The sequence below is a fragment of the Ochlerotatus camptorhynchus genome, unplaced genomic scaffold (genome assembly GCF_037179485.1).
Source record: "Ochlerotatus camptorhynchus isolate MF236.1 unplaced genomic scaffold, CSIRO-AGI_Acam_v1.1 ptg000401l, whole genome shotgun sequence".
Classification (NCBI taxonomy): Eukaryota; Metazoa; Arthropoda; class Insecta; order Diptera; family Culicidae; genus Ochlerotatus; species Ochlerotatus camptorhynchus.
In genome coordinates this window covers 1365735-1391439 of record NW_027040887.1, presented here as the reverse complement: position 1 = coordinate 1391439, position 25705 = coordinate 1365735, and the positions used below count along the sequence as shown (strand labels likewise).

The 25705-nt window shown below is 37.5% G+C and overlaps 2 protein-coding genes across 3 annotated transcripts in view; one reads left to right on the top strand and one right to left on the bottom strand.

Annotated features, from left to right (window-relative positions):
* Window positions 1-8827, bottom strand: part of LOC135710680 (uncharacterized) — a 29741-nt gene extending 20914 nt beyond the window's left edge. The window contains exon 1 of the mRNA XM_065233329.1: window positions 5327-8827. Within this exon, the coding sequence (XP_065089401.1) occupies window positions 5327-8827 (3501 nt within the window). The remainder of the gene's footprint in view (window positions 1-5326) is intronic.
* The window catches only part of rdgC (retinal degeneration C), a 215609-nt gene that overhangs the window by 79498 nt on the left and 110406 nt on the right, over window positions 1-25705 (top strand). For both annotated transcript variants that reach the window (XM_065233385.1, XM_065233383.1), the window contains exon 2: window positions 16322-17317. In XM_065233385.1, the coding sequence (XP_065089457.1) occupies window positions 17104-17317 (214 nt within the window). In that variant the 5' untranslated portion in view covers window positions 16322-17103. The remainder of the gene's footprint in view (window positions 1-16321; window positions 17318-25705) is intronic.

The following is a 25705-nucleotide window of genomic DNA, read 5'->3' as shown; positions in this document are numbered from 1 at the left end:
ATTGGGTTTTCAAAATTTGCTGAGCTACGGCCACCAGAGTGTGTGCTGGCTGGAGCTGCAGGAACACACACAGTTTGCGTATGCGTGGTTCACGAAAATTTTAAACTCAAATTTTTGAGTGCTAAGTTCAACGAAATTCAAGGGCAAGTAGAAGGTACGAAAGCATTCTCTTCGTACAGAGACGTACTGAAGCAGAACCTCTGTGATCCACCATCGGAGCCATGCTTTTTGAATAAGTGTGCCAATACAGTTTGTGGCGATTTGGATTCGATTAGAAAAACGATTTGGTCATATTTGGACGATAAATCTATCGAGGAAATAACGTGCAAGCAATGGACTCAGCAAGATCGGTGCAGTTTGTCAGCGTTTGGTGCAGCGTTCAAATTCACTTCCCAAATCTAAGGCAAAACGGAAGAAGTAATTACTCATGCTACTCAATGTATTAGATGATATTTGTTCAATAATTGATAGCAATAAGTAGGATAGAAACACGGCTGCTTTAATTTAGAATCAAATTAGTTTTTGAATATTTCAAAAGTTTATTTAAAATAATCAATAAATAAAGAAACGCAAAACGAGTGGATCTGCCTAAAATACCATGTAATATGAAATACATTTCCGAACGCAAAAAAATAAAGTGTTGGAAATAAGAAAAATTATCAATCTAAATTTAAGTTTGCAACGCTGGCAACACTGTCGAAACAAATCTGGTTTAATATTATCTGAGCATTTGCTTGTATAAAATGAAAGAAGGATTCGATCCTCATCAAACTTACAGGTTTCATCGTTTCTATCAACTTTCAGGATTGTCCAACGTTTCATATTGAAGGGTTGTACAGTAATGGAACTTTTTAAAAACGTTAAATCTTTAAAAATCCATATCTCCCAAAAAAAAAAGATTTTTTTTTTTGGTTAGGTAATTCTTATGTAAAAATGTCTGCCGAACATTTTGGTGCTATCAAAATTAGAAAAAAAAGTGGGGGCATTTTGAGATATTTGCATTTTAAGTTTTAAATTGCAAAAATCGACAAGTTGACATCATTGCATAAAAATTACGTACGTTAAAAATCCTTCAAAATGAGTGCCCAATCCTGTATGTAGCATAATTTGGTCCAGAGATATGTTCAAAAGAAAAATGGTGTTTCTTGAAGATCGGAAAAAGTGGGGGCAGTCTCCAGAACCGGGGGGTGAGTCGATGGGTACAAAACGTTGGATTTTTGATTGTTGGCCTAAAATAAGTCGTTCCACCAAGTTTGGTTCAAATCGGAGAGGGTCGATGCAACTGACTCGGTCACGTTTTATTTAACAGCTACAAAATGGTGAGTCGACAACCTGGAAGGAGAGTGATTCCTAGCTCCGGTTCTCACGCCTCCACGAGTCATATGATTACAAACGACTACCAGCTGAACTATGGACATAGCTGGGTGGCGTAGCCTGGGCAATGTTGTCAATCCGAAAATAGCAAAGTGAGGAGGTGCGAAGCGAACACTGGCGCAGTAACCATAACACGGCGGTAGAGGAAATGATTCGTCTCCGAGCGTCTGTCCACCACGGAGATGCGGCTCAAAAAGAGTCTGACTGGCATCCAGCGGCTGAATAAGAAATGCTCTTCCCTGGAAGCTACACCTAAGCTGACAGTCCCATCAGAGAATAGGAGACCTTAGGTCAACCACCTACAAGAAGGCCAACAAAAGACAAGAAGGCCAACAAAAGACAAGAAGGAAGATGGTTATCAGTTAGGTAAGTTACTTCAGCATCAAAGGTAAGTCATCTTATATACTTTCACAAAAAGATAGCATATGCATATAATGCACATTATATTATTATATGAACCGATAAATGATGGGAAAGACCACCAGGGCACCCAATTGAAGCGATTTGGATGGGGAGAGTGAAATTGTCAACTCCAACTCCCTGTTGTTAACATCTCGTGGAAAAAGGAAGGGCTCTTCTCCACACTCATTGGGATATCCTTCTGTCGGACAGCTTGTTTTTTACCAATTGTATGATCATGTGGCTGGAAGGAGATTCTCTATCATCCCGTGGAAGCGTATAGGTGAATTACCTATAGATCCATCAAAACCGTTTTTGGCCCTTCATATAGTGACATGTTGAGGACAATCCGAGGTTATTAAGCTTGATCAAATCAAACAGTGAGGAGCGCCCACTGCTATCGGACTTAGGTCCCGTGCTACAATGAGTGGTAGGCAATTATCATACATCATCAAATATGTTTGCTTCGAGAATATTAACTTTAGATTGTAAGTTTGATTAACCTTGTGTTTAGTTTGTATTGTTTATATTTGTTTCTAAAATAATTGTATAATTAAAGAGTTGATAGGATTAAGTACATGTTTTAGAAATCTCCTTCTCCCTCTCCTGATCCATACAATTGCCATCCTCTAACCTCGAGAAGACCGCGAGTAATCGGTTCAAAGTCTGTAATTTTAGATTTAAGACATTCATTGTATAACCAAAATGATAACTTGGCTCTGTAAAGTTTACTTGATTGAGCGAGTACAAATAAAGTAATAAAACAAATAAAAAATTAAAAATAAATAAATGGGCACGAATCGCAACATGGTTGGAGATGAACTATCCTTGAGCACAGAGCAGAAATGGAACTTCGCATCCATAAGTGGCTCCTTTTATTTCTGTGAACACTAGCGCATCTAGCGGTAGCAGGCAAGCTTTACCTGCACTGCCGCAAGATGACAATGTGACGTAAATCAATTTAGTGTATTGTTCAGAAAACAAATATTTTTGAATATCCTCGAAATGATTACGAAAATTTGCAAATAATATTACTGGATCTGTTCAATTTCATCTAAACGAAGATAATAATATGATCCTTGATGTTTAATAAAAGCCTTTAAAAAGTCAGTATGGCGGACGTCACTTATGTGTAGAAACAGAGAAAAAATTGCACTGTTTCACCGAAAATGTATGGTTGACGTCACTTTATGTATCTGCATGCTTCAAAATCAAATTTTGTACAAATTTGAAGTGTCTTTTAGGATGCAGAATTCGAATATGGTGAAAAGTGAAAATTTACCTTGGTGGCGCTTAAGTCTATTTGTCATCTCACGGCAATGCAGTTTACATAGGCATGTGAACCACATCCACAAGCATCGCTTCTACACTTTTTGATACACTGATTCGTTCACACTTCCACTTCTGTTGTTAGGTTTAACACTACCGGAATCCTCAAAATGAGTCAACATGTCTGATATTATAGTACAATCGTAAAGCTGAACGGCACTATCGAAGGGAACATCAAACTGGAACACTAACCTCCAATCAAGTTGACGTGGGACCAGATTCAAAGAAACCACACCGACACGACATCTGTAATTGATATCCGACCTGTACATGACAAAATCAACCTACCTCCTATTGCTTTAAGTTCTCAACATTCAGTGAAAATGTGAATATTTATCTGTTGGTGACTTGTGCTGTAGCAGGCCCAGTACAACATCAACAACAGCACTTCAATTGCTACAATTCCGCCCATCATCGCCCTCCATCCCAGTCAGGACCTATCTAATACAATTAACGACAAATTGACAAATGTCACTCAACGTGAGCTGGCACTTCAATGTTACCGTCATCATCCCTCGCAATCCTTTTGCTAGTAGGAAGGAAGAGCTCAACTACTACAGCACAATCAAATTGCGACCCGTCCTCTGTTGATCGATGGGGTCATTGCTGAAAGTTGTAAATTGTTCGGAATTTATGGTGAACTTGGTCGTTGACGAGCGATGTAATCACGAGTCGTGGTGACAAATTTCAACTCCTGTCAAGAAAGTCTTAAGAACCACCCTAGCAGGGAGTCATTCGGAACAACACATGTTGTGAAGGTAAAGGTCACTGCCACCGCTCGAAGACGGACAGGAAAACAATTATTGTGAAAGGTAAAAGTTCAATCCGATACGGGGACGATTGCAGAAGATATCCTGTGCCATTTTCGTTCACAGTCTACATCTGGCCATATATCCTGTTAAAACAGTTCAGCATGAGCACAATGAGCATGAGCTCCTTTTTTTAGTATGTACTGATGGCTTTAAGGATTACCCAAGTTGGAAAGTGTGGGATACGTGTTTAAAAACTAATCAAGAAGATTGCTGCACAGATGGTTGGGAAAAACTTTTCCCGCTTGAATTTTGCGGATTTATAACTTACTCGGTGAAGATTTCTCCATCTCTCCCTTGCGCTTTGAGGTGGAAGATGTTTGGAGAAAAGCTGTGTCTTAGCATGAAAAGTGAGGCAACGCTCGGACTCGAGTCAATATGCAAGTATTCAAACTTTAGCTACTCGGTTGAGATTTGGAATGCTGACAGCAAAGTTATGTTTATTCATAAATATACTTTTACAGCATATCCATCATGTAAATTTACGTGGAGCGTTGCTGTTCAAAGTTTTTCACTTATCATTACAATGCTTTTTATTAAGGTAGGGTAGATGTAAAAGTATTGGCTGCTCATTGGCTGTTGACGCCACTTATGCGAGCTTATTGTCGGTGTTGCTGACGGCAATGTAAACTTCGGTGAATTTTCGGATCTTCCGTTAGCAAACTCAAGTTTTGAATGAGAATGCTTTTAGCTGTAGGTTTTATTTAATGATTAGATTAATTTTAGAAAACTAAATATATAAACTTACAAATTTTAATCCACTTCACCTGTTGAAGTTCACTGTGTCAACAAACTGTTTTTAATGTGTTGTGCTATCTGTATGTAAATTTTAATTTAATAATTGCTAGTATTTTAATTCATGTAAACTTACGAAAAAAAAAAGAATTCACTATATATTATACCACTAGCAAACACTTTTAAAATGCGAAAGAAAGTAAGTACTTAATAGTTTTTAATCTGTCTTCCTTTTTCTATTTATTTGTTCTCTTATAACTCTCCTTATCTGTCCTGTCACCTGTTCTGTCATCCATGATGTCAATTGTCCTGTCAAGCGTAGCGTTACGCCCAGTCAGCTGCCCTGCTGCAATTTGGCTCGCTTCAAGACCGGTATGCAACTGGCTGTCTCCAACATTCCCCGGCCCGTATTGCTGGAACTTCCTTCCAGCTGTACCGCTGCTTTGAACCTCAAGTACAGCCAGACTTGTTACTGGCCTCTGAAGCACTCTGCTACTAGTTTGGACGTCAGCGATGCGGATTCTGCCATCCTTTCCGGGGTAAATTCTGACGACCTTTCCGCGAATCCAGCTGTTCCGTATTCCACCATCCGCCAACATCACCAAATCTCCTGGTTGAATTGGTATAGAGTCATCGAACCACTTGGTGCGTGTTCTGATAGTCGGGAGGTATTCCCTTACCCATCTGGCCCAGCAGAGGTCTAAAAGACTCTGCGCGTGGCCCCAGTTGGTTTTGAGAACAGCGCCAGTATCAACAGGCGACTTGGTTGGCTGCACAACACCACTGGAGCTCAACATCAAAAAATGATTGGGGGTAAGCGCTTCGTCATCTTCCAAATCAAGTGGCACGTGCGTTAGCGGCCTAGAGTTCACGATGGCTTCAACCTCGACCAGAACGGTTCCAAAGGTCTCTTCGTCCGGATTCCTGCTGGTAGAGAGCGTGTTTAAACCTATTTTGACCGAACGGACCAGTCGTTCCCACGAGCCACCCATGTGTGGGGCAGCTGGTGGATTCAAAATCCACTGAGTGTTGCAGTTGGTAAAGGTGTCAGCCAGTTTCTGGTTGATGCCTGCAATCTCCTGTTTCAACTCCTTCCTAGCGCCATGAAAATTGGTTCCTTGATCACTGAAGATCTGCTGCGGAGCACCTCTTCTTGCGATGAACCGTCGCACAGCCATTTTGCAGGATTCACTTGACAGACTGCTTGCGACCTCTAAATGGATGGCTCTCACGGTTTGGCACACAAAGAGCGCTACCCATCTCTTCACACTACTACGACCGATCCGGATGTAGAAAGGTCCGCAATAGTCCACTCCGGTAAAGGAGAAAGGACGTACGTATGAAGACATCCTGGCCTCTGGAAGGGGCGCCATTCTCGGAGCCCGTGGGGTAGCCTTGTAGACGATACACCAGTTGCACTTTCGTATCTGTTTGCGCACTGCCGTGCGCAAGTTAGAAATGTGGAATTTTTGCCGAACCTCATTAACAATAGTCTCCACGTTGCAGTGTGCGTATTTACGGTGATACCAATCCAAAACGAGTCCAGTCACGTAATGGTTCCGTGGAAGCACTATTGGGAACCTAGCGTCATAGGAAGCGTAGTTGGCAGCACCAATTCGCCCTTCCTGTTTAATTACTCCCGTCTCATCGACGAAAGGTGATAATTTGTGAAGCGGGCTTGTTTTTTCCAACCTTGCTGCACTCGATTGTTGCTGCTGTCTTCCGAGCACGATGATTTCATCAGGATATGCCTCCATCTGCACGGCACGCCAAAGAAACTCCTCGGCATTCTTCAGCTCCCGTTGAGACAAAATGGGGTTGAGTTCGACAGGATCTCCGTTGATTTTGCTTCTGCAGTTATTCACACACCGCAGAAGGAATGCTGTGGCTCTCAATAATCTTTCCCACTTGGAATACCTGCTGTAGTTTATCAGAGGTTCAGGAATTTTCCGATGATGGGCATGTATCGGGCGCATCTCCTCAGCAGTGTCCTTCGTTGGCAGAATCCTTTTTGGCCACGCCGACTCCTCCTGGTACAAAAACTCAGGTCCGACAAACCACCTACAATCCGCATGGAAGCTGGGTTCTTTCACCCACTTCGTTGCTTCATCCGCTACGTTAAGGCGCGTTGGCACCCAACGCCATTCCTCTATATTGGTCACATCTAGGATTTCGCTGATTCTAACCGCCACAAACTGACGGTATTTGCGCTGGTCCGACTGTATCCACGATAACACCGTGCTTGAATCGCTCCAGATTACTCTACGACGAATCGGCAGCGTGTGGTTTTCCTCAATTGACTTCACCAATCTGCTTCCTATGACCGCTGCCTGCAGTTCCAACCGCGGAATTGACAGTGGTTTTAGTGGAGCGACCTTCGATTTTGCAGATACAAGTGCACAGCGGACCTGACCACGATCGATGATGCGAAAGTAAGCAACGCAGGCGTACGCTTCCTCACTTGCATCAACAAACACATGCAATTCAAGTGTGTCCAAGCTGTTTGGTGAATAGTTTGGGAAGTAGCAGCGAGGGATAGTGACTTGATCCAGCTCTTTCAGTACTTCCACCCAGCGACGCCATCGGTTGAAGATCTCTTCCGGAATTTGCTCGTCCCAGCTCACATTGGACCTCCAGATGTCCTGGATGATACACTTTCCGTGTACTACGAAAGCGGCCACTAAGCCAAGAGGATCAAAAAGACTCATTACAAGCCTCAAGACTTCGCGCTTCGTTGGAACAACCCTGTCGTTCAATATCTGGGATATCCCATCACGGAAGCGTATGGAAAACGTGAAAACGTCACTGGAAGGCTGCCACAACATTCCCAGAACTCTTTCCGTGCCATTGTTTTTGTCTACTGCAAAGCTCTTGGCAAGATCTGCAACGCTGTCGTGCCCGACCCGTCGCACAACCTCATCCGAGTTCGATAGCCAATTACGGATTTCAAATCCGTCTTTCGCATGGACCTCTTTTACTGCTGTTGCAATACTCGTCGCTTCCTCCACAGAATCCCTGCTGTCGAGATAATCGTCCACGTAGTGGTTATGTACGATAGCATCTACAGCTTCCGGGAACTCGCACCTCCATTCTTCTGCATTCAGATTCTTGACGTATTGGGAAGAGCACGGTGAGCATGTCGACCCAAACGTCGCTACGTCCATGACATAGACGTGTATTTCGCCAGACGGACTGTCGTACCACAGGAAAAGCTGACTTTGACGATCTTCGGAGCGAATCAGGAGCTGGTGAAACATTTCTCTGATATCACCCGTTACTGCTATCTGCCGTTGACGAAAACGCTGTAGAACCGCAGGAAGAGACGCGAGCAGGTCCGGTCCCTTCAGAAGCATAGAGTTATACGAGACTCCATCCACCTTCGCCGCAGCATCCCAAACCACTCGAATTTTTCCCGGCTTGTTTGGATTAATAACCACTCCGAGGGGAAGATACCAAGTTCTTCGAGGGTCAAATTTGGCCAACTCTTCCGCCGATGCTCGATGAGCGTATCCTTTGGACTCGTAAGAAGCAATCTGCTGCCTGACGTTTTCGTAGAGTTCAGGTGTTTTCTCTAGTCTTCGCACTAGGCACTTAAGACGCCGCTCTGCCATCGGTCTACTGTTCGGAAATTCGATATAATCATAGCACCACAGCAAGCCCGTCTCAAACCTTCCGGAAGCTGTGCGAACCGTGGTCCGTTGCATGATCTCCCGTGCCCGCCGGACATCTTCTGCTTCTACCGCTGGCGCAGCCACTACACCAGTGTTTTCGATCGAGAAAAACACCTTGACAACGTCATGTAGTTCCCGATCATTGGAACCAGAACAGATGTGCAGAAGACGGTGTTCAAATGGTTCGTTCAGGCCTTCCACCGTTCCGTATACTGTCCAACCAAGTTTAGTTTTCGTTGCGACTGGTTCAGAAGGTCTACCTGCTCGTTTCTTCAACGTTACTAGTAGCTCCGTGTCCTCTAAACCAATTAGGATGCGAGGGGTGGCTCCGTTATAACTTTTCACCGGAAGACCCCGAAGGTAAGGAAACTGTTGAACCAGTTGATTGAATTGCAAGGACTGCGGAGGAAGATCCAAACGATCAACCGTACGTACGCACTCGAGAGTATGACGCTTGCTACTATCCGTCCCAGATATGCCGAGTTGGATGACCCTTGATTCCGACTCCATTCTCGTTACGTTTCCTGTCCATTGTAGACAAAGTGGCTCCAGTTCCCCTTCCATACCAAGCTGGTCCGCAACTTCCTTCTCTATCAAAGTGAGCGACGACCCGTCATCTAGAAAGGCTAATACTTCGACTGATGAATCCTTGCCGTATAAAGTCTAACAATTCGTATAGAATACAAATAAATGGCTTTGTCGGAGACGAACCAGCCCAGGGCTGAAAGTCTTCTTAATAAAGATATAAAAAAAAAATAAATAAAATAAATGGCTTGTACGTACAAAAGTGGAGACCATATACGTGCATAGTTTAATTTAATTTTAAACAAGTTGATTTATCATCATATACGATTTAATCTGTAATAACAAATTCATTTGGAAAAGTCTTACGATGTAATCCTATTTAATTTGTTATACAGTACGACGGAAAAATGAGTCATCGCATATAGGGCGGAAATTTGCATTCTATACGATTTAACTTAAACAAGGTATGCCATTCTTATATGCGATTTTGACTTAAACTGTTGAAATTTACGATACTGTCTGGTTATTATTATACGACATCTGGTTGTCTGGGTGTTGGCTAAAATCAAGATCTGAAAATCAAAATCAGCAGTCTTTCAAGATTTCGGGGCCTCCCTTAGTTCAGTCGGTAAAGGCGCAGCTACAAAGCAAGACCATACTGGAGGTGGCTGGGTTCGATTCCCGGTCTGGTCTAGGAATTTTTCGGGTTGGTAAATTTCTCGACTTCCCTGGGCATAGAAGAATTATTGGAAATATTATTGCCACACAATTATACTAATGCAAAAATGGTACAGGCATCGAAAGCTCTTAATTAATAACTGTGAAAGTGCATCTAGAACACTAAGTTGAGAGCACGCAATAAGCTAATATGCGATATGCAATAAGCTTGAAATGCGAATAAGAAGAAAGAATCTTTCAAGATCAATATCAATCAAAATCACAGGCACCAATATCACAAGCCATCATCGCCACGAAAATCACACGTGATTTTCGACCAATGTCAGCCGTGATTTTCGATTCCCAAAATCAACCAGCATCAATATCAACCAAGATAAAAATCATCGAAAATTATAGGATTAGAAGATATGTTAAATTCTTGAGTTTGGGGCATTCCGAAATTCAAGTCAACATTCCAGATGAAATTAAAATGGTGGATTTCAACCCAAGATGGCTTCCACAAATCCAAAACGGCAGACCAAAATCCAATATGGCGTAAACCTATGCAATATGGGTATTAGACTAATGCAAAATTAGAAATTTTCGCTCCACAGTGCTTAAACGGTTCCAAATTGGGTCCTGCTTAGCCTTCCAAAATTTGAACTACTTTAGTAAGAAACTGACGTGGCACAAACCTTTTCAAGTTTTTATCGGAATTACTATGGGAAAACATTTTTTTTTGTTCATATCTATCTAACAATTCACCACATCACTATTCTTTTAAAAATAATAGCAGTGATTGTAGCAAATTTTCTCAGCTACAACTTTGTTGAAAACTATTTTTCAATCAAATGTAAAAAACAAAAGTTATTAATGATTCAAGTCACTGATGTCTTATGATTATGCTCATTCAACTATTCAGTAGGCAACATTGGTGTTTCTGGTGCGAAAAATAGAGCTCAAATATCATGGCTACTATGTCACTGCAGAATACAGTGTTGCCCTCAGAACAGCTGCTTGATCATGCCATAAGATTATCATTCTCTTAAACAATTAATAACAATTCAATTTGACATTTGGCTGAAAAACAATATTCCGCAAAGTTGTAGCTTAGAAAATTTCCCGTAAGAATAATTATAATTTTTTTTTCAAAAAAGCAATATGGAAGATGGGTAAACGACAATGAACAAAAAGTTTGGTTTTTCCATAGTAATTTCCATACAAACTTCGAATAGTTTGTGCCAAGTCAGTTTCTTACCAAATGAGTTTAAATTTTGGGAAACTAATCAGGACCTGATTTGAAACCATTTGAGCACTGTGGAGCGAAAATTTCAAATTTTGCATCAGTCTAATGGGTATCTGCGGAATAGGCTCGATGAGTGTAAGTGGAAAATTGACATCCGCTGCCATTTTGGAATTCAAGATGGTGGATCAAAATCCAATACGGCGGCCTCTGGACGGGGAATATGCATCTAAACCCATGCAATATGGGTATCTACGGAATGGGCTCGAGTCAGTGTAAGTGGAAAATTGACATCCACCGCCATTTTGGAACCCAAGATGGTGGACCAAAATCCAATATGGTGACCCCTGGATAGGAAATATGCATCTAAGCTAATTTTGGGTTTAGATGCACATTCCCTGTCCGGGGGCCACCATATTGGATTTTGGTCCGCATCTTGGATTCCAAAATGGTGGTGGATGTCGGTTTTTTACTTTGACTGTAATACCAAGCTATTGATTTTCCTTTTTGTTTTTTTTTGTTACTTCAAAATCAGCTAAGGTTAAAATCTGCCATGATTTTCTGTTTGTGATTTTGCTGATCTCAAGATCAGCAGTTATTTTCGGTCGTTCCTGATTTGGGATTTTTTTTGATTTTTTCCATCTCTGCACTATGGTCCGAATCGACAATTTAGCAGGAAACAATTGTTTTTTTTTTCGTTCTTGTTCATTTTAGATGCTAAGTGTCGTGAGAGAAGTTGTTTGTTATCATACCATGCTTCTATTGAGCAAAAAGCCGGTTAGGGTGGTCCTCGTTTAAATCCAAAATCAAATTCTAACTTTTTCGTTTCATGTTATAGGTAGTTACATTGCTGAGCAAAGTTGTAGAAAATATCATTTTAGACTACTTTACTCAGTACACCATTTATCTATCTCTTCAGTTGACTGTTTTAAAGCATTTATTAAGTATTTAGTTAGGGTGTCCCTAAACAGTTCTTTTATTCTATCTTTTTTGAACCATTTTCTTTTAGAAAATGGTCTTGGATAAACTTGTAGAACAAAATTTGGTTAACGTTTTTGTTGAACAAAGCATGTTGATAAGTCTTAACGATTAAAAGTTATAGACTATTTTGCCCAAAAAACCAAGTGGTGTTAAAATGCTTATATCACATGGAGTTGGATTGCTAAAACTTTTCTTGTGGTATCATCTGAAAAGCCATACTTAAAGAAATATTTGAGGAAAAAACGAGGACAACTTTAATTAAATTTGAATAAATTAGTTAAAAAAACTTATTTTTCCCTAAAAAAAACTTGAAATTTAACTGTAACTCAAAAATTTCTAAACATAACAACATACTGTCTTCATCAAAATTTAAGGTTTTGAATATATCTAAAAGTCTTCTTCGCACAAATTTTTTGTAGCATGTAAAATGAAAAAAGATAGAATTAATTGTATGTGTTTTTTTTTGTGAGGCACCCTATATCAATTATAAATTATCATGTGGAACAACCTTTTAGTAAACTGTCATTGTACGCATTGACGGAAAACTTTAAATGGAACGAAGCATATATATTTACGAAACAAACATTATATTCTTCGGGCATATTTCACCAAACTTAAGAAACTTGTTCTTTTGTTAGTCAAGAATACCACCGAGTTGAAGGTGATCAACAGTCTTTTAAAAACGTCCTCGATGTTAGATACTCTGTTAAATTTTCGGGCATGATGTTCTCGGAGCTTACGGATACTCTTGTTCCGTGTGTCTTGCGCATCTTCGCTTGCGCCTCTTGCCTATCGGTAAAATTACATGTCTGCTTATGGTCGTTCCGTGTACCAGTAATTTATGGGTGGTTGGCGAAAATGGGTTCCACCTATACAGTTCGACATAAAGAGCCCGTGTTTCTTAGGCATAGCTTTGAAATGCCTCAATGTTGATGTCAGATCTACTGTTAATATTGTGAGAAGCACATACAATCGCTCCAGCAACCTTTCGTAAAGGCCAGTGATTTCTGGCGATTTTCCATTCCTTAAAAATTTTTCGGGCAGTGTTGCCGTCATTAGAGTTTTCTCCAGACGGCATTGGTTCACTCATGCGCAAACACAACTGTTCCCTGAATGCAATTTTATGATCAAAAAACATAATTTTATCAACTTTTGTGAGAAGTGGCCTGCGGAAGGTATTTGGGATTAAATCCATGATTTCCTGCTCAGTAAGTAAAATCGGTCACCACAAGGCAACCGAGCTCCTTATTTCAGAAAACAATTACAAACACATTCCTTTTCAACTTGCTATTACTACGATAACAGCTACTCTTGAGAAGGATTTGTAAAAGATTTCCAATCACCACGTCTTTCCTTAGACTCAAATATTATTATTTTTTCACGTCCTTCTACAGATTTTATATATAATGTATTATAAAGAGTTTTATATAAATAAGTATTAGACCTGTTCATTTTAAACGAAATGTTCGGAATGTAACGGGTCAACCGTGATTACTGTTCGTCATGTTAATTTGAACTTCTGTGCAAATTTTCAGCAAAATCGGTGATGATTTAGAGGTGCTTCAAGTTAATTTTATGTTTTTAAGGTAATTTACGGCTTACAATATTTGTATCTCGAGACTGAAACAACGAATGCTGCTGTAACAACTTTCATAGCAAAGTTTAATGTGTTATGTATCAACTTTGTAACCAAAGGTTGACTATTCGAAGTGATTTTATTGAAGTTTGACTTAGTTTCATGCTCGAAGATATCTTAAAAAGTGAAGAATTTTAAAGTATTTGTTCTACGAATTTTCCACCCATATGATATAAAAATGTGTAGTGTACGGCATAATGTTCCTCATATTGTTCTAGAAGTTTTGTTCCAACATAGTTTTCGTGTATATTTCATAGATTGAGAGATAAAAATCAGAAAAGAGGCCGTTTTAGCTAAAATTCACAAGACAACAGAACCAATAAAAGTCAATTAGATTGACAGAACATGGTTGCATTGCTTTTCAACGACGACCGATGACTGTTTCATTGATATATGATTTTTTCATAAATATGAATCCTCAGTAGACGTGTTTTTTATCAAAGGCAAGTGTCACTCGAACCATAACAGCAATTTATAAAATAACGAACATTTGAATGGTTCGAGTGACACTTGCATTTGATAAAAAAAACACGTCTACTGAGGATTCATATTTATGAAAAAATCATATATCAATGAAACAGTCATCGGTCGTCATTGAAAAGCAATGCAACTATGTTCTGTCAATCTAATTGACTTTTATTGGTTCTGTTGTCTTGTGAATTTTAGCTAAAACGGCCTCTTTTCTGATTTTTATCTCTCAATCTATGAAATATACACGAAAACTATGTTGGAACGAAACTTCTAGAACAATATGAGAAACATTATGCCGTACACTACACATTTTTATATCATATGGGTGGAAAATTCGTAGAACAAATACTTTAAAATTCTTCACTTTTTAAGATATCTTCGAGCATGAAACTAAGTCAAACTTCAATAAAATCACTTCGAATAGTCAACCTTTGGTTACAAAGTTGATACATAACACATTAAACTTTGCTATGAAAGTTGTTACAGCAGCTTTCGTTGTTTCAGTCTCGAGATACAAATATTGTAAGCCGTAAATTACCTTAAAAACATAAAATTAACTTGAAGCACCTCTAAATCATCACCGATTTTGCTGAAAATTTGCACAGAAGTTCAAATTAACATGACGAACAGTAATCACGGTTGACCCGTTACATTCCGAACATTTCGTTTAAAATGAACAGGTCTAATAAGTATGGTAAATTTTGAGGTATGTACGTTAAAAATGAACCTCAGATTAGGAAGGTACGCTATTGGTACACTATATTGGTGAATGTTTTGAAAGGTTTAATGAAGATTTTCGAAATATCACCCGTCTATTCAGCAGGACACTCTAAAACAAGGAATTTGCGAAGTAAGTTCAAAATTCTTGAAGGTACGCTATGGTACGCTGTTGGTACACAACGGAAAACATAATTTTATCAACTTTTGTGAAAAGTGGCCTGCTGGATAGATTGCCATTAGTTGAGCCAAACGAACTGTCAAATCAAGAACAAATCGAGAAGGGCCTATCTCGATTGAATTGGCAGTGTTGCAAGAAATCACCTAGGCATAGGTTGCTAAGGTAGTTTGTTTTGAATCCGCTCCTCTCTTATACTAGACCCTCTCTAGTATGGATGAGCCTGAAATAAGAGGTAAAATACCAAAAAAGAATACCAAAAAAATAAAATGTTCCTACAATACTATTCCAATACTTAATTATGGTAATGCAATACCAAAATAATACCACACAGGTATTATATTGGTATCCAAATATCATTTTTTGTTATTTACAAAGTATTTGCGAGTATTTTTTGTCGGTATTATTCTTTGGTATTTTATCTCTTATGTCGTGCTGGTCAGTACTAAATTTTGTTATCAGGTCTGAATTAACTGATGAATACAGTTATTTTCTCCTGCTCGGAAAAGGTTACTTAGGTTGAAACCATGACCTCCAAATTTCAGGAATAGCTTTGAACCTTGCTACGATTTTTTTTTCTAAATATCTGAGCGAAACAAAGTTTCCAAGCCTCTATGAAATTCCTTGCAATCATCAGCATTTCCTGGAGTTTCTTTGTAATTCGCTAAAATTCTACGAAGTTCTCAAGATTATTATGCAGTTATCTGAATTTCTTCAAAGTGTCTTGAACTTCTCTAACATTTCTAGATTTTCTACGGAATTTACAAATTATATCTTAAGTTCATTAAATTTTTCATAACCCAGAAGCTAAATGAATTTAACGAAATTTCCCAAACTTTTAGAAGGTTCCCAGTTTTCAGAAAACTTTTCCGAATTTCATCACAACCCCCCAATTGCTTCGATTATCTCTGCATTTGTGCTCTACTAAGGTCTCCGATTTAAGCATAAATTTCCTGAATTCTGAAGATAAACTCTGATCATCTCTAATGACATTAAAGAAATGTCACCAAACATCAGCATGGTTCCTTTATTTTTACAAAATTCGCTAATTTCGCTAATTTTTCACAATATTTGTTCGCTTATTTTTCACAATATTTGATGAAGATCTAAAAAAATTCTGAACTTCTTCAAAAATTGCTGAGTTCTACAAAATTATCCGAAGTTCCATGTTCAACTGAATTTCACTGAACTTCAACAAATTTTGCTTGGACTTGAAAACTTAACAGAATTTTCTGAATTGCTGTACATCTAGAATATTTTCAGAACTTGAACGCAGTTCAACGAATGTCTACGAAGTTTTCATAAGTTCTACGATGCTTTTTGAAGGTCTCTGAAGAATTTGAAACAAAGATTTCATGCATGGATTCCTCGGCATTATAATGGATTACCATATATATTTAAGTTACAGAACTCGTTCGCACAAAATTGTAAGCATAGTGTCCTGCCTCACTAAATTCGCTTCCGATCCGATCAAGTCTCTGGAAACGCATGGTTTGCAACCTTCGAATCTGAATAATTTACCTCATTTCACTATCGTACTTCCAACCATTAACTAATTGAAACCACATCCACCCCTTTCTTTCTGTTCTATTTCAGAGAACCCGTCACATGTTTATCCTCATCGCCGTAGAAGACAACATCCTTGACAAGCATCCTACCGACCCCGTATTAACTAAGGATTAGAAGAGAAAGCACAGACGCCACGACACCCGTATCCAGGTGGATCATCCTCCAGTCACTGTCAGGCTGTATCATCCCGCGTACTCATCAGCAGAGCAGACCACCAGCAGGGTGGAAGAATGTGGAAAGTTAATTAAAAGATTGCCGCCTAGCCTGGAAACTTTCCTCCAACGACGAGCACCCAGACGACACCAGCGGAGCGGATCGATTTCTCCCGCCTTACCTGTCGTTGTCATTCTTGCAGTACCCATAGGTGATGGCCGATGGGCGACCACGTAATGAAGTAACAAGGGTGACAAATTAAAAAGCTTCCCACGAGCAAAAAATAAACCGAAGAGTGAAACAAAGCCCTTCAGAAGGGTGGAAAATTCCAATTTATTGAAAAGCAAGAGCCCCATGGAAGTGAGCTACTGAATGTGCCGAAGGATGTGTGGCTTTGTGGTGTAGCACGTTGGAAATGTGAGTGCCGGTAGAAGAATTCATAGCATCAAGTAAGGGTGATTAAATCAAGGGAAATATCCTAGAAGAGGTTTGAAGTTCGGGTGTTTTCTACCACAGGAAGAGTGCCCCCTAGCTGTAGTGTAGTGCGTAGTTGTAACAACGGCAGTAGTAGGATAGGACGAGTGTGGAAAAAGTGTGTGTGTTCGTGCGGTTAGCCTCATCGTTCTGTGGCAGGCGGGCAATTGTCAAACGAAACGATGACTGACATACTGCGGAGCTGTGGCTGTTTCCAGCGAACTCGACGTGGTTCGAGTTTTGAGGATTCCTCGTCCTGCCGGTCGTCGGAGATCGAACGGGGCGGGGAAATCACACCGCACAGTGGCAGCCTGCTCAAGTTGTTCACCTCTAAGGGATGGTGCCGGCAGTGGAGGAAAACCGGCCGCGGCATGAGCATGACAAAGATTGAACGGAGTAAGTACCTACCGAGATTTGTGTAGCGGTTCCCGACAAATTTATTCGAAATTGATGGGCAGCTGCTTTTGGCAGACTCAGTGCTGTGCGGTTTTTCGGTTTCGGTCTGTCTGGTCGGCTGGGACTGGGAAGACATGTGATTTATTGCAGTGCACAGTGGATGGTGGTCTGGTAACAAGCTTGATTGGGCTTCAACCGTAATGATCTCGTTTTCAAGTGGGGTGTCAATTATGGCGGATGCACTGCACGAGTTATCAGTTGAAAGGTCAGCAATTAGCCTAACGATGTTTGTGAAGCACAGTGGTTAAATCAATTTATAGTCCAATTTGTTACTGTTTCTACCTAGTCTAGGACTCCTCATAAATCGTGCCTAGCAGAGATGTGATTTGGATGCTGCAAAAACTTCCCTGCCTTATTTTGTTTAACCTTATATTCATAAAATTATCGATTTCTATTTTCCAACTAAAATTTCACAACCCCCCGAACGAATGATATCGAGCATTTGTAAAAACGGCGTTGTCAAAATTCCCACCGTCAGCTGATGTCTTATGGCATCTACTTTTGGTCTTCTTCTGGATTAGCACGAAAATGAAGACCTTAAAAAACAAAACAACTGCAAACATTACGCAGAAATGGACGCACAACCGGAGATGGGGAGACTCACGTAAATGTCGAGTCGTAAAAATAGCCATCACACGGGGATAAATTTAGACCATCCGCAGCTGGTTGGCTGACCTCTGCCTGCGAAAGCCAGTTCGGGAGAGGAGGAGAGGGAATTTTCTTCGGACTTGTGTGTTTTGCAAACATCATCAGGTTGAACGTTGAAGGCGAGGGTAGTAAACACAGACCCACCCGGAGGGAGGGAGTATCGATTGTCGAGTGGAATTTCACGGTTCCATTCATTTACATTTACTCGCTCATTCATAATTTTTTTTTTGCTCGTTCCACAGCATGAAGTTTCACTTTCACTTTCAATCAACGGTGACTGAGGGGTAAATCAGGGTAAGGCACGAGGATGAATTGGAAAAGGGCAGTATCTGTGCGTGACCGTTCTCTTCTTTGCTCCCTACTAGACAAACGACGAAGACGAACCAATGGTGCTTATAATATATCAGAGCGGTCGCAAAGTTGTGCCAAATCGGGCATCTTTATTGCTGAGTTGTGGGGTGAGAGAGAATTTTGCTGCCAACCAGCAGTATTTGCGATGGTGGTGGTCTTCTTTCTGGAAAATGGCTTTCTTCTGTCGTTTTCCAGAAATGGTAATTTTAAAAGGCTGCCCTCGAATACTGCAGCAAAACAAATAGAGACAGACATGCTGGCGGAAACTCGAATCATGGGACTTCTGTTTGGTGAGGATGGCTTAATTTCCTTTCGCATTTTGTTGGGTTGCTGGTTGAGAAATATCTATATACGCGTTTCGTATTCATGGACGTGGAATTGGGGCAGAGTACAGGTGATTTGAAAATGTAAGTAGAAATAAAAAATGCAAGACGAAGTAATAAAAACCAAGAAACAAGAAACAAGAAACAAGGAACAAGAAACAAGAAACAAGAATAAAGAAACAATACAATAAACAATAAGCAAGAAACAATTAACAATAAACAATAAACAATAAACAATAAACAATAAACAATAAACAATAAACAATAAACAATAAACAATAAACAATAAACAATAAACAATAAACAATAAACAATAAACAATAAACAATAAACAATAAACAATAAACAATAAACAATAAACAATAAACAATAAACAATAAACAATAAACAATAAACAATAAACAATAAACAATAAACAATAAACAATAAACAATAAACAATAAACAATAAACAATAAACAATAAACAATAAACAATTAACAATAAACAATAAACAATAAACAATTAACAATAAACAATAAACAATAAACAATAAACAATAAACAATAAACAATGAACAATAAACAATAAACAATAAACAATAAACAATAAACAATAAACAATAAACAATAAACAATAAACAATAAACAATAAACAATAAACAATAAACAATAAACAATAAACAATAAACAATAAACAATAAACAATAAACAATTAACAATTAACAATTAACAATTAACAATTAACAATTAACAATTAACAATTAACAATTAACAATTAACAATTAACAATAAACAATAAACAATTAACAATTAACAATTAACAATTAACAATTAACAATTAACAATTAACAATAAACAATAAACAATAAACAATAAACAATAAACAATAAACAATAAACAATAAACAATAAACAATAAACAATAAACAATAAACAATTAACAATTAACAATTAACAATTAACAATAAACAATAAACAATAAACAATAAACAATAAACAATAAACAATAAACAATAAACAATAAACAATAAACAATAAACAATAAACAATAAACAATAAACAATAAACAATAAACAATAAACAATAAACAATAAACAATAAACAATAAATAATAAACAATAAACAATAAACAATTAACAATAAACAATAAACAATAAACAATAAACAATAAACAATAAACAATAAACAATAAACAATAAACAATAAACAATAAACAATAAACAATTAACAATTAACAATTAACAATTAACAATTTACAATTAGCAATTAACAATTAACAATTATTAATTAACAATTAACAATTAACAATTAACAATTAACAATTAACAATTAACAATTAACAATTAACAATTAACAATTAACAATTAACAATTAACAATTAACAATTAACAATTAACAATTAACAATTAACAATTAACAATTAACAATTAACAATTAACAATTAACAATTAACAATTAACAATTACCAATAACCAATTAACAATTAACAATTAACAATTAACAATTAACAATTAATAATTAACAATTAACAATTAATAATTAACAATTAACAATTAACAATTAACAATTAACAATTAACAATTAACAATTAACAATTAACAATTAACAATTAACAATTAACAATTAACAATTAACAATTAACAATTAACAATTAACAATTAACAATTAACAATTAACCATTAACAATTAACAATTAACAATTAACAATTAACAATTAACAATTAACAATTAACAATTAACAATTAAAAATAAACAATTTACAATTTACAATTAACAATTAACAATAAACAATTAACAATTAACAATAAACAATTAACAAATAACAATTAACAATTAACAATTAACAATCAACAATTAACAATTTTAAATTAACAATTAAAAATTAACAATTAACAATTAAAAATAACAATTAACAATTAACAATTAACAATTATCAATTAACAATTAAAAATTAACAATTAACAATTAACAATTAACAATTATCAATTAACAATTAACAATGAACAAAGAATCATGAACCAAGCAACAAACAAGAAACAAATATGTAACAAACAAGAAACCTGAAACGAGAAGCAAGAATCAAGAAACATGAAACAAGAAACAATAAACGAAAGGTTGAAATGGACAAATGGTCGAAAGGGATAAAAGGTCTAATGGACATAAATTCATATGGGACAAAAGGTCGAATGGACAAAAGTTTGAATGGACAAATGGCGGTAAAATAACGTATGGACACAAGCTCAAATTTACTTTCGAGCGTTTAAAGATGGGTTGTCAGTAGCTTTTATCTTTCAAAAAACTGCTCATGTTACAAAAAGGAAATTCTTTCATAGCTTGCGAGCATTTTAAGCATGAGTGTTAAATAGTTTTTTTTGGGGCCTCCATTAGCTCAGTCAGTAAAGGCGCAGCTACAAAGCAAGACCATGCTGGAGGCGGCTGGGTTTGATTCCCGGTCTGGTCTAGGTATTTAGCTTGAAATGCGTTAAAGAAGAAGAAGAAGCATAATTTAAATAGCTTTTATTTGACAAAGAACTGCTAATGTAACAAAGAAGGACTCAACATTAAGATTATTATTATTATGTATCTTTATTAGGGAGGCTTTCAGCCTGGGGCTGGTTCGCCTCCAAGACTCAACATTAAGATTGAGAAATATGTTTCGATGTTGGATTGTTTTAAAACTTTTATTTATAAAAGAACTGCTCATATTTTAGAGAAAGTGTTATCACCAAGCGAGAGTTATAACGAGTATTTCAGTTACGTAGCTTAAAGCCTAAGCTTGATTTACGTGCTTTACATGTCATATTGCCTTGATGATGTTTTTAAGTATATTTTTTGTGATTAACTTGAAGTAATTCTACTTCTTATTTATTTTCAAAACATTTTCCATAATTTCCATTCGACTTTTTGTCCCATGCAAATTTTTGTCCCATTCGATCGTTTGTCCCATTCGGCCATTTGTCCATTCAACCTTTTGCATATTCGATCTTTTTTTCCATTCAAAATTTTGTCCCATTCGACCATTTGTCTATTCAGCATTTTGTCCCATTCGGCCTTATGTCCCATTTGACCTTTTGTCTCATTTGACCTTTTGTGCAATTCGACAGGTTGTCCCATTCGGCTGTTTGTTTGAACTAGCCTATGGCTAAAAATCTCTTAAATAAAGAAAAAAAATGTTTTGTCCATTTTAGACTTTTGTCGGCTTCGATCTTTTATCCATTCGACCTTTTGTCTTTTTAACTCTTTTTCGGCCTTATGTACATTCAACCTTTTGTCAATTTGATTTTTTGTAAATTCTACCTTTCATCCAGATTAAAAGGGATGTGGTACAAATGGTCTAAAGAAAAAACTTCGAATGACAAAAGGTTGGAAGGACAAAAAGTCGAAGATATTAAAGGTCTAATGGACAAAAGGTTGAATAATGAGAAGGGTGTCAAAAGGTCAAATGATGCAAAAGGGTACACAAGGTCGAATGGACAAATGTACAAATGGTTCAAAGATGGACAAAAGATCGAATGGACACAAGTTCGAATGGCTGAAAGAGATACAAAAGGTTGAATGGCCCAAAAGAAACAAATAGTCGAATGCACTAATCGTAAAATGTTCCAAAGAGCTACAGAAGGTCGATGAAAAGAAGGAACAATAATGATAGTGTGATCTTAGTACCCAGTGTCATAAACTACAAAAATAATATTATTCGGAAGAACTGTGCTTTTTTGTAAGATATATGTTTTTTCTTTCTTTCTTCGGTGCTTCTCTTCTATTTTATTACTTTCTTTATTTTTATTCTTCTTCCTTTTCTTCTATTTTTTTGTTTTTCTTCTTTTTTCTTCTCTTTATTTCCCTAACATAGCTGTGTGCATTATTATATTGTTTTCCCTTTTTCTACCATTCGACTTTTTGTGCCAAGTAACTTCGATTTTACCATAATTTTACGTTATTATTACAAGCACTCTTTCTTTTTGATCTTTGGCATCACCTTTGGCATCACAAGAACTTTTTCTATTTGATCTTTGGCATCACCATCAGTCATATCTGATTTTTGAAAAAACTTGGATGAAAAAAAAACTTTTTTCGTGTCGCGATCTGAAGTTATCACTTGAATAACATTTTTGCTCTTTAGTGTTAGCTAGCGAGTAGGGTAGAAAACTACTTCAGCCTAATCGCCCATTTTGGGCCTATCGAGCAGAAAACTTCAAATAAATCCATGATTTCGACGTTAACAAGTAAATTATGCCTTTGATACGATACTTTAGTTAATAAGCTACCGAACAAAATCGATGAGAACGCGTGACATGAAGGTTTGCACCCATTATTCCCAAAAACAAAAGCAGCGCTCCGACCTAATCAATTTATCTTCATCCGATTGGCCGAAGTGAATTCATTGGCGTTTCAATGCGTTAGGCCGAATTTAGAATCCGTAGGCCGAGTTTGGCGTCAAGAAGCAGTGTTAGACTTTTGACAATATCTCAACGAGTGGTTTCTGATAATCAAAAGCATAGTTTTTTTTTTTAATCTAGGCAAACATGGTTTAACCAGGATAGATCAGACACGAATCAGCTCATAATTTCGCACACGTGTCCGTGGCTTAGCTAAACGTTTTCCATGAAAATGAAGACAGTTGTCAGAAGTGTGCTCTGAGCACCAATGTCATGGTAACTTCTAAAGTCGGTGAGGAAGCTTCTATCTTGTCCAGAGCATACAATTATTGACTGCATAGGCTGTCTTGCCTTCGCTCACACAGCATGTAATTGAGGCATTTTACCATAGAAAATATACGCTTAGTCATTCGAAACAAGGATGAGTGCTCTGCTGTCAGTAACTCGTTTGCTTCCCAATCATTCAGACTCTCACGAGGCAGTGAATGATGAGGCTGTTCATATTCATATGAAAATGACTCATTGAACCTGATTTTGTCTGATCAAATGTATGACGAAGTCTAAAATTGCATTGTTATTAATTTCTCATCCAAAATGCTCACTATTTAACGGGTCCCGTTTATTTTAACAACTTTGCTGAAGACAGGAAACTTTTATGTGGCCTAGATCCTGAGTTATCGCTAAAAAAAAACTTGATTTGCACTCTGGAGCCACTCGGTCTTGTCCATTTGAACAACTTGATGTGACTGCTGGTAGGTAATCTTCACTAAATGAAAGTCACCCACAGCTACAGTGTGTTGTTTGTTTGTAAATAGCAACATAATAATATGTTCAAACATATTGGATTTTGGCTGGTCGTGTTGCCGGTTTATCCAAAAGAGAAAATATTGAAATTTTGTTATAAGTGTTGCTTCTTTCACTGTTCGAATTCATGTTACTGAATTTTATTTAATATTTTCTTGAAACTATTTTGGCAACACTGGATTGCTGCTAGGATACAAAATATGATACATAGCTTTACACATACTTCCATACAGTGACCGTCCTTTGATCATCGGCAAACGGCGAATAAATAAGCAGATTTTCAGTTATATTCGGGATAAACTACGAGTTAAACTAATTTCATTGTTAAAGAAAATTTATGTGCTGATGTAGTGAGAACAGTTAAGGTGATTTCTTGTAGAGTCCACAAATGGCCGCTACATAGGCTTCCACTTCCACTTCGAATTTTTAAATACACAAATTTTAAATACACAATGCCTCATTTCATTTGAAATTGCTACTTCATGTATGCTGCAGTGCAGCAAACGTGGAGTAACAATTTGAATGTTGCACGTTTCATAGAAGCTGATATTTGTGCACTTAAAGTTTCGAAGTGGTTACGAGAATAAGGATGTCACAACCAGTCACCTTAAATGATTTTTGACGTAGGGCTACGTCTTTCGAGAAGGGTGCCAAGCCAGGGAAATGCAACCAAAATTTGTCAGATTTTAAATGATAATAACTTGGCCAATAATCAATGGATTTTGATTATTTGTAGGTCGTTCGATTCGGCAGTTTTATTAGATTTGTGTTGTATGTCGCACATTATAAATGTTAAATATTTAAATAGCTAAAAATTCAGCAGTTTTGAAACTTTCAAATTTCTCATACATTTTTGTCGATCGCAAGGTGGTCACCCTTAACACAGCCATCAGAAAGTTGGTCCCTAACAACACAAGCCGAAGCCGCATAATCGTTCAGCGTTGAACGTTGGACGGACAACTTGTTCACTGCAGCGTAGACATCGTAGGATTTTTTTCTATTCATTCACCTACATCAGCTAAATACAGAAAAAGGAGGGGCATAGAATGATAATCCAAATGCTTAAGTAAGCGAAACGTAGAAAGTTTGACTGCGGTTACGTTTGGCTGCCAAGTGATAAACAGAAGTGTTCGTTGCGTTGCACTCTGAAAACGAAACTAACTCACGAGAGTGAATAACTTTTACACAGTTGTGAGTCACTTTTACTCATTCGTGTGGATTTTTTTTTAAGCATAGATTATTCAACGCATGAGTAACCTACGATTTAATTAAAATTTGCCTTACGAATCAGTAAAAGAGACTCATTCTCTGAGTAATATTCGTTTAATTCTCGGCTAGAAATTGGATATTGTATAGTAAAGCTCAGTGTGCAATTTGCATCAACTTTCATGTCTTAACTTGACAGCACGGCCAGAAAGCAGGCTTCTGTATTCAGTGAAGTTATTCGGATGGACAATACCTATCGCATGACTGGGTTCATTCAGCGCTGCTAACATTTGATTCAAAAGGCTTGTTTAGCAGTCTACATTCACTGAAAATTAATCTTATTCAGACAGTGAGTCACTTTTACGTAGGTTATTTATGCGCTGAGTGATGAACGCTTTTAGAAATGAACCCTTACGAATGAGCAATAGTTACTCACTTTCTGCGTTAGTTTCGTTTTCTGTGTTTCGACTAGATAGGAGATATTGCTATCTCTAGTAATGTTAATCAGATGGATAAGATCTATTGTTAACTGGCCACTGGGTGAACCGGGAAATCGGGAAAAAGCCGGATATTTTAAATCACCGGGAGAATTCCGTGAATTTCGATTATGAACCGGAAAAATAATATACATACTTCGTCCT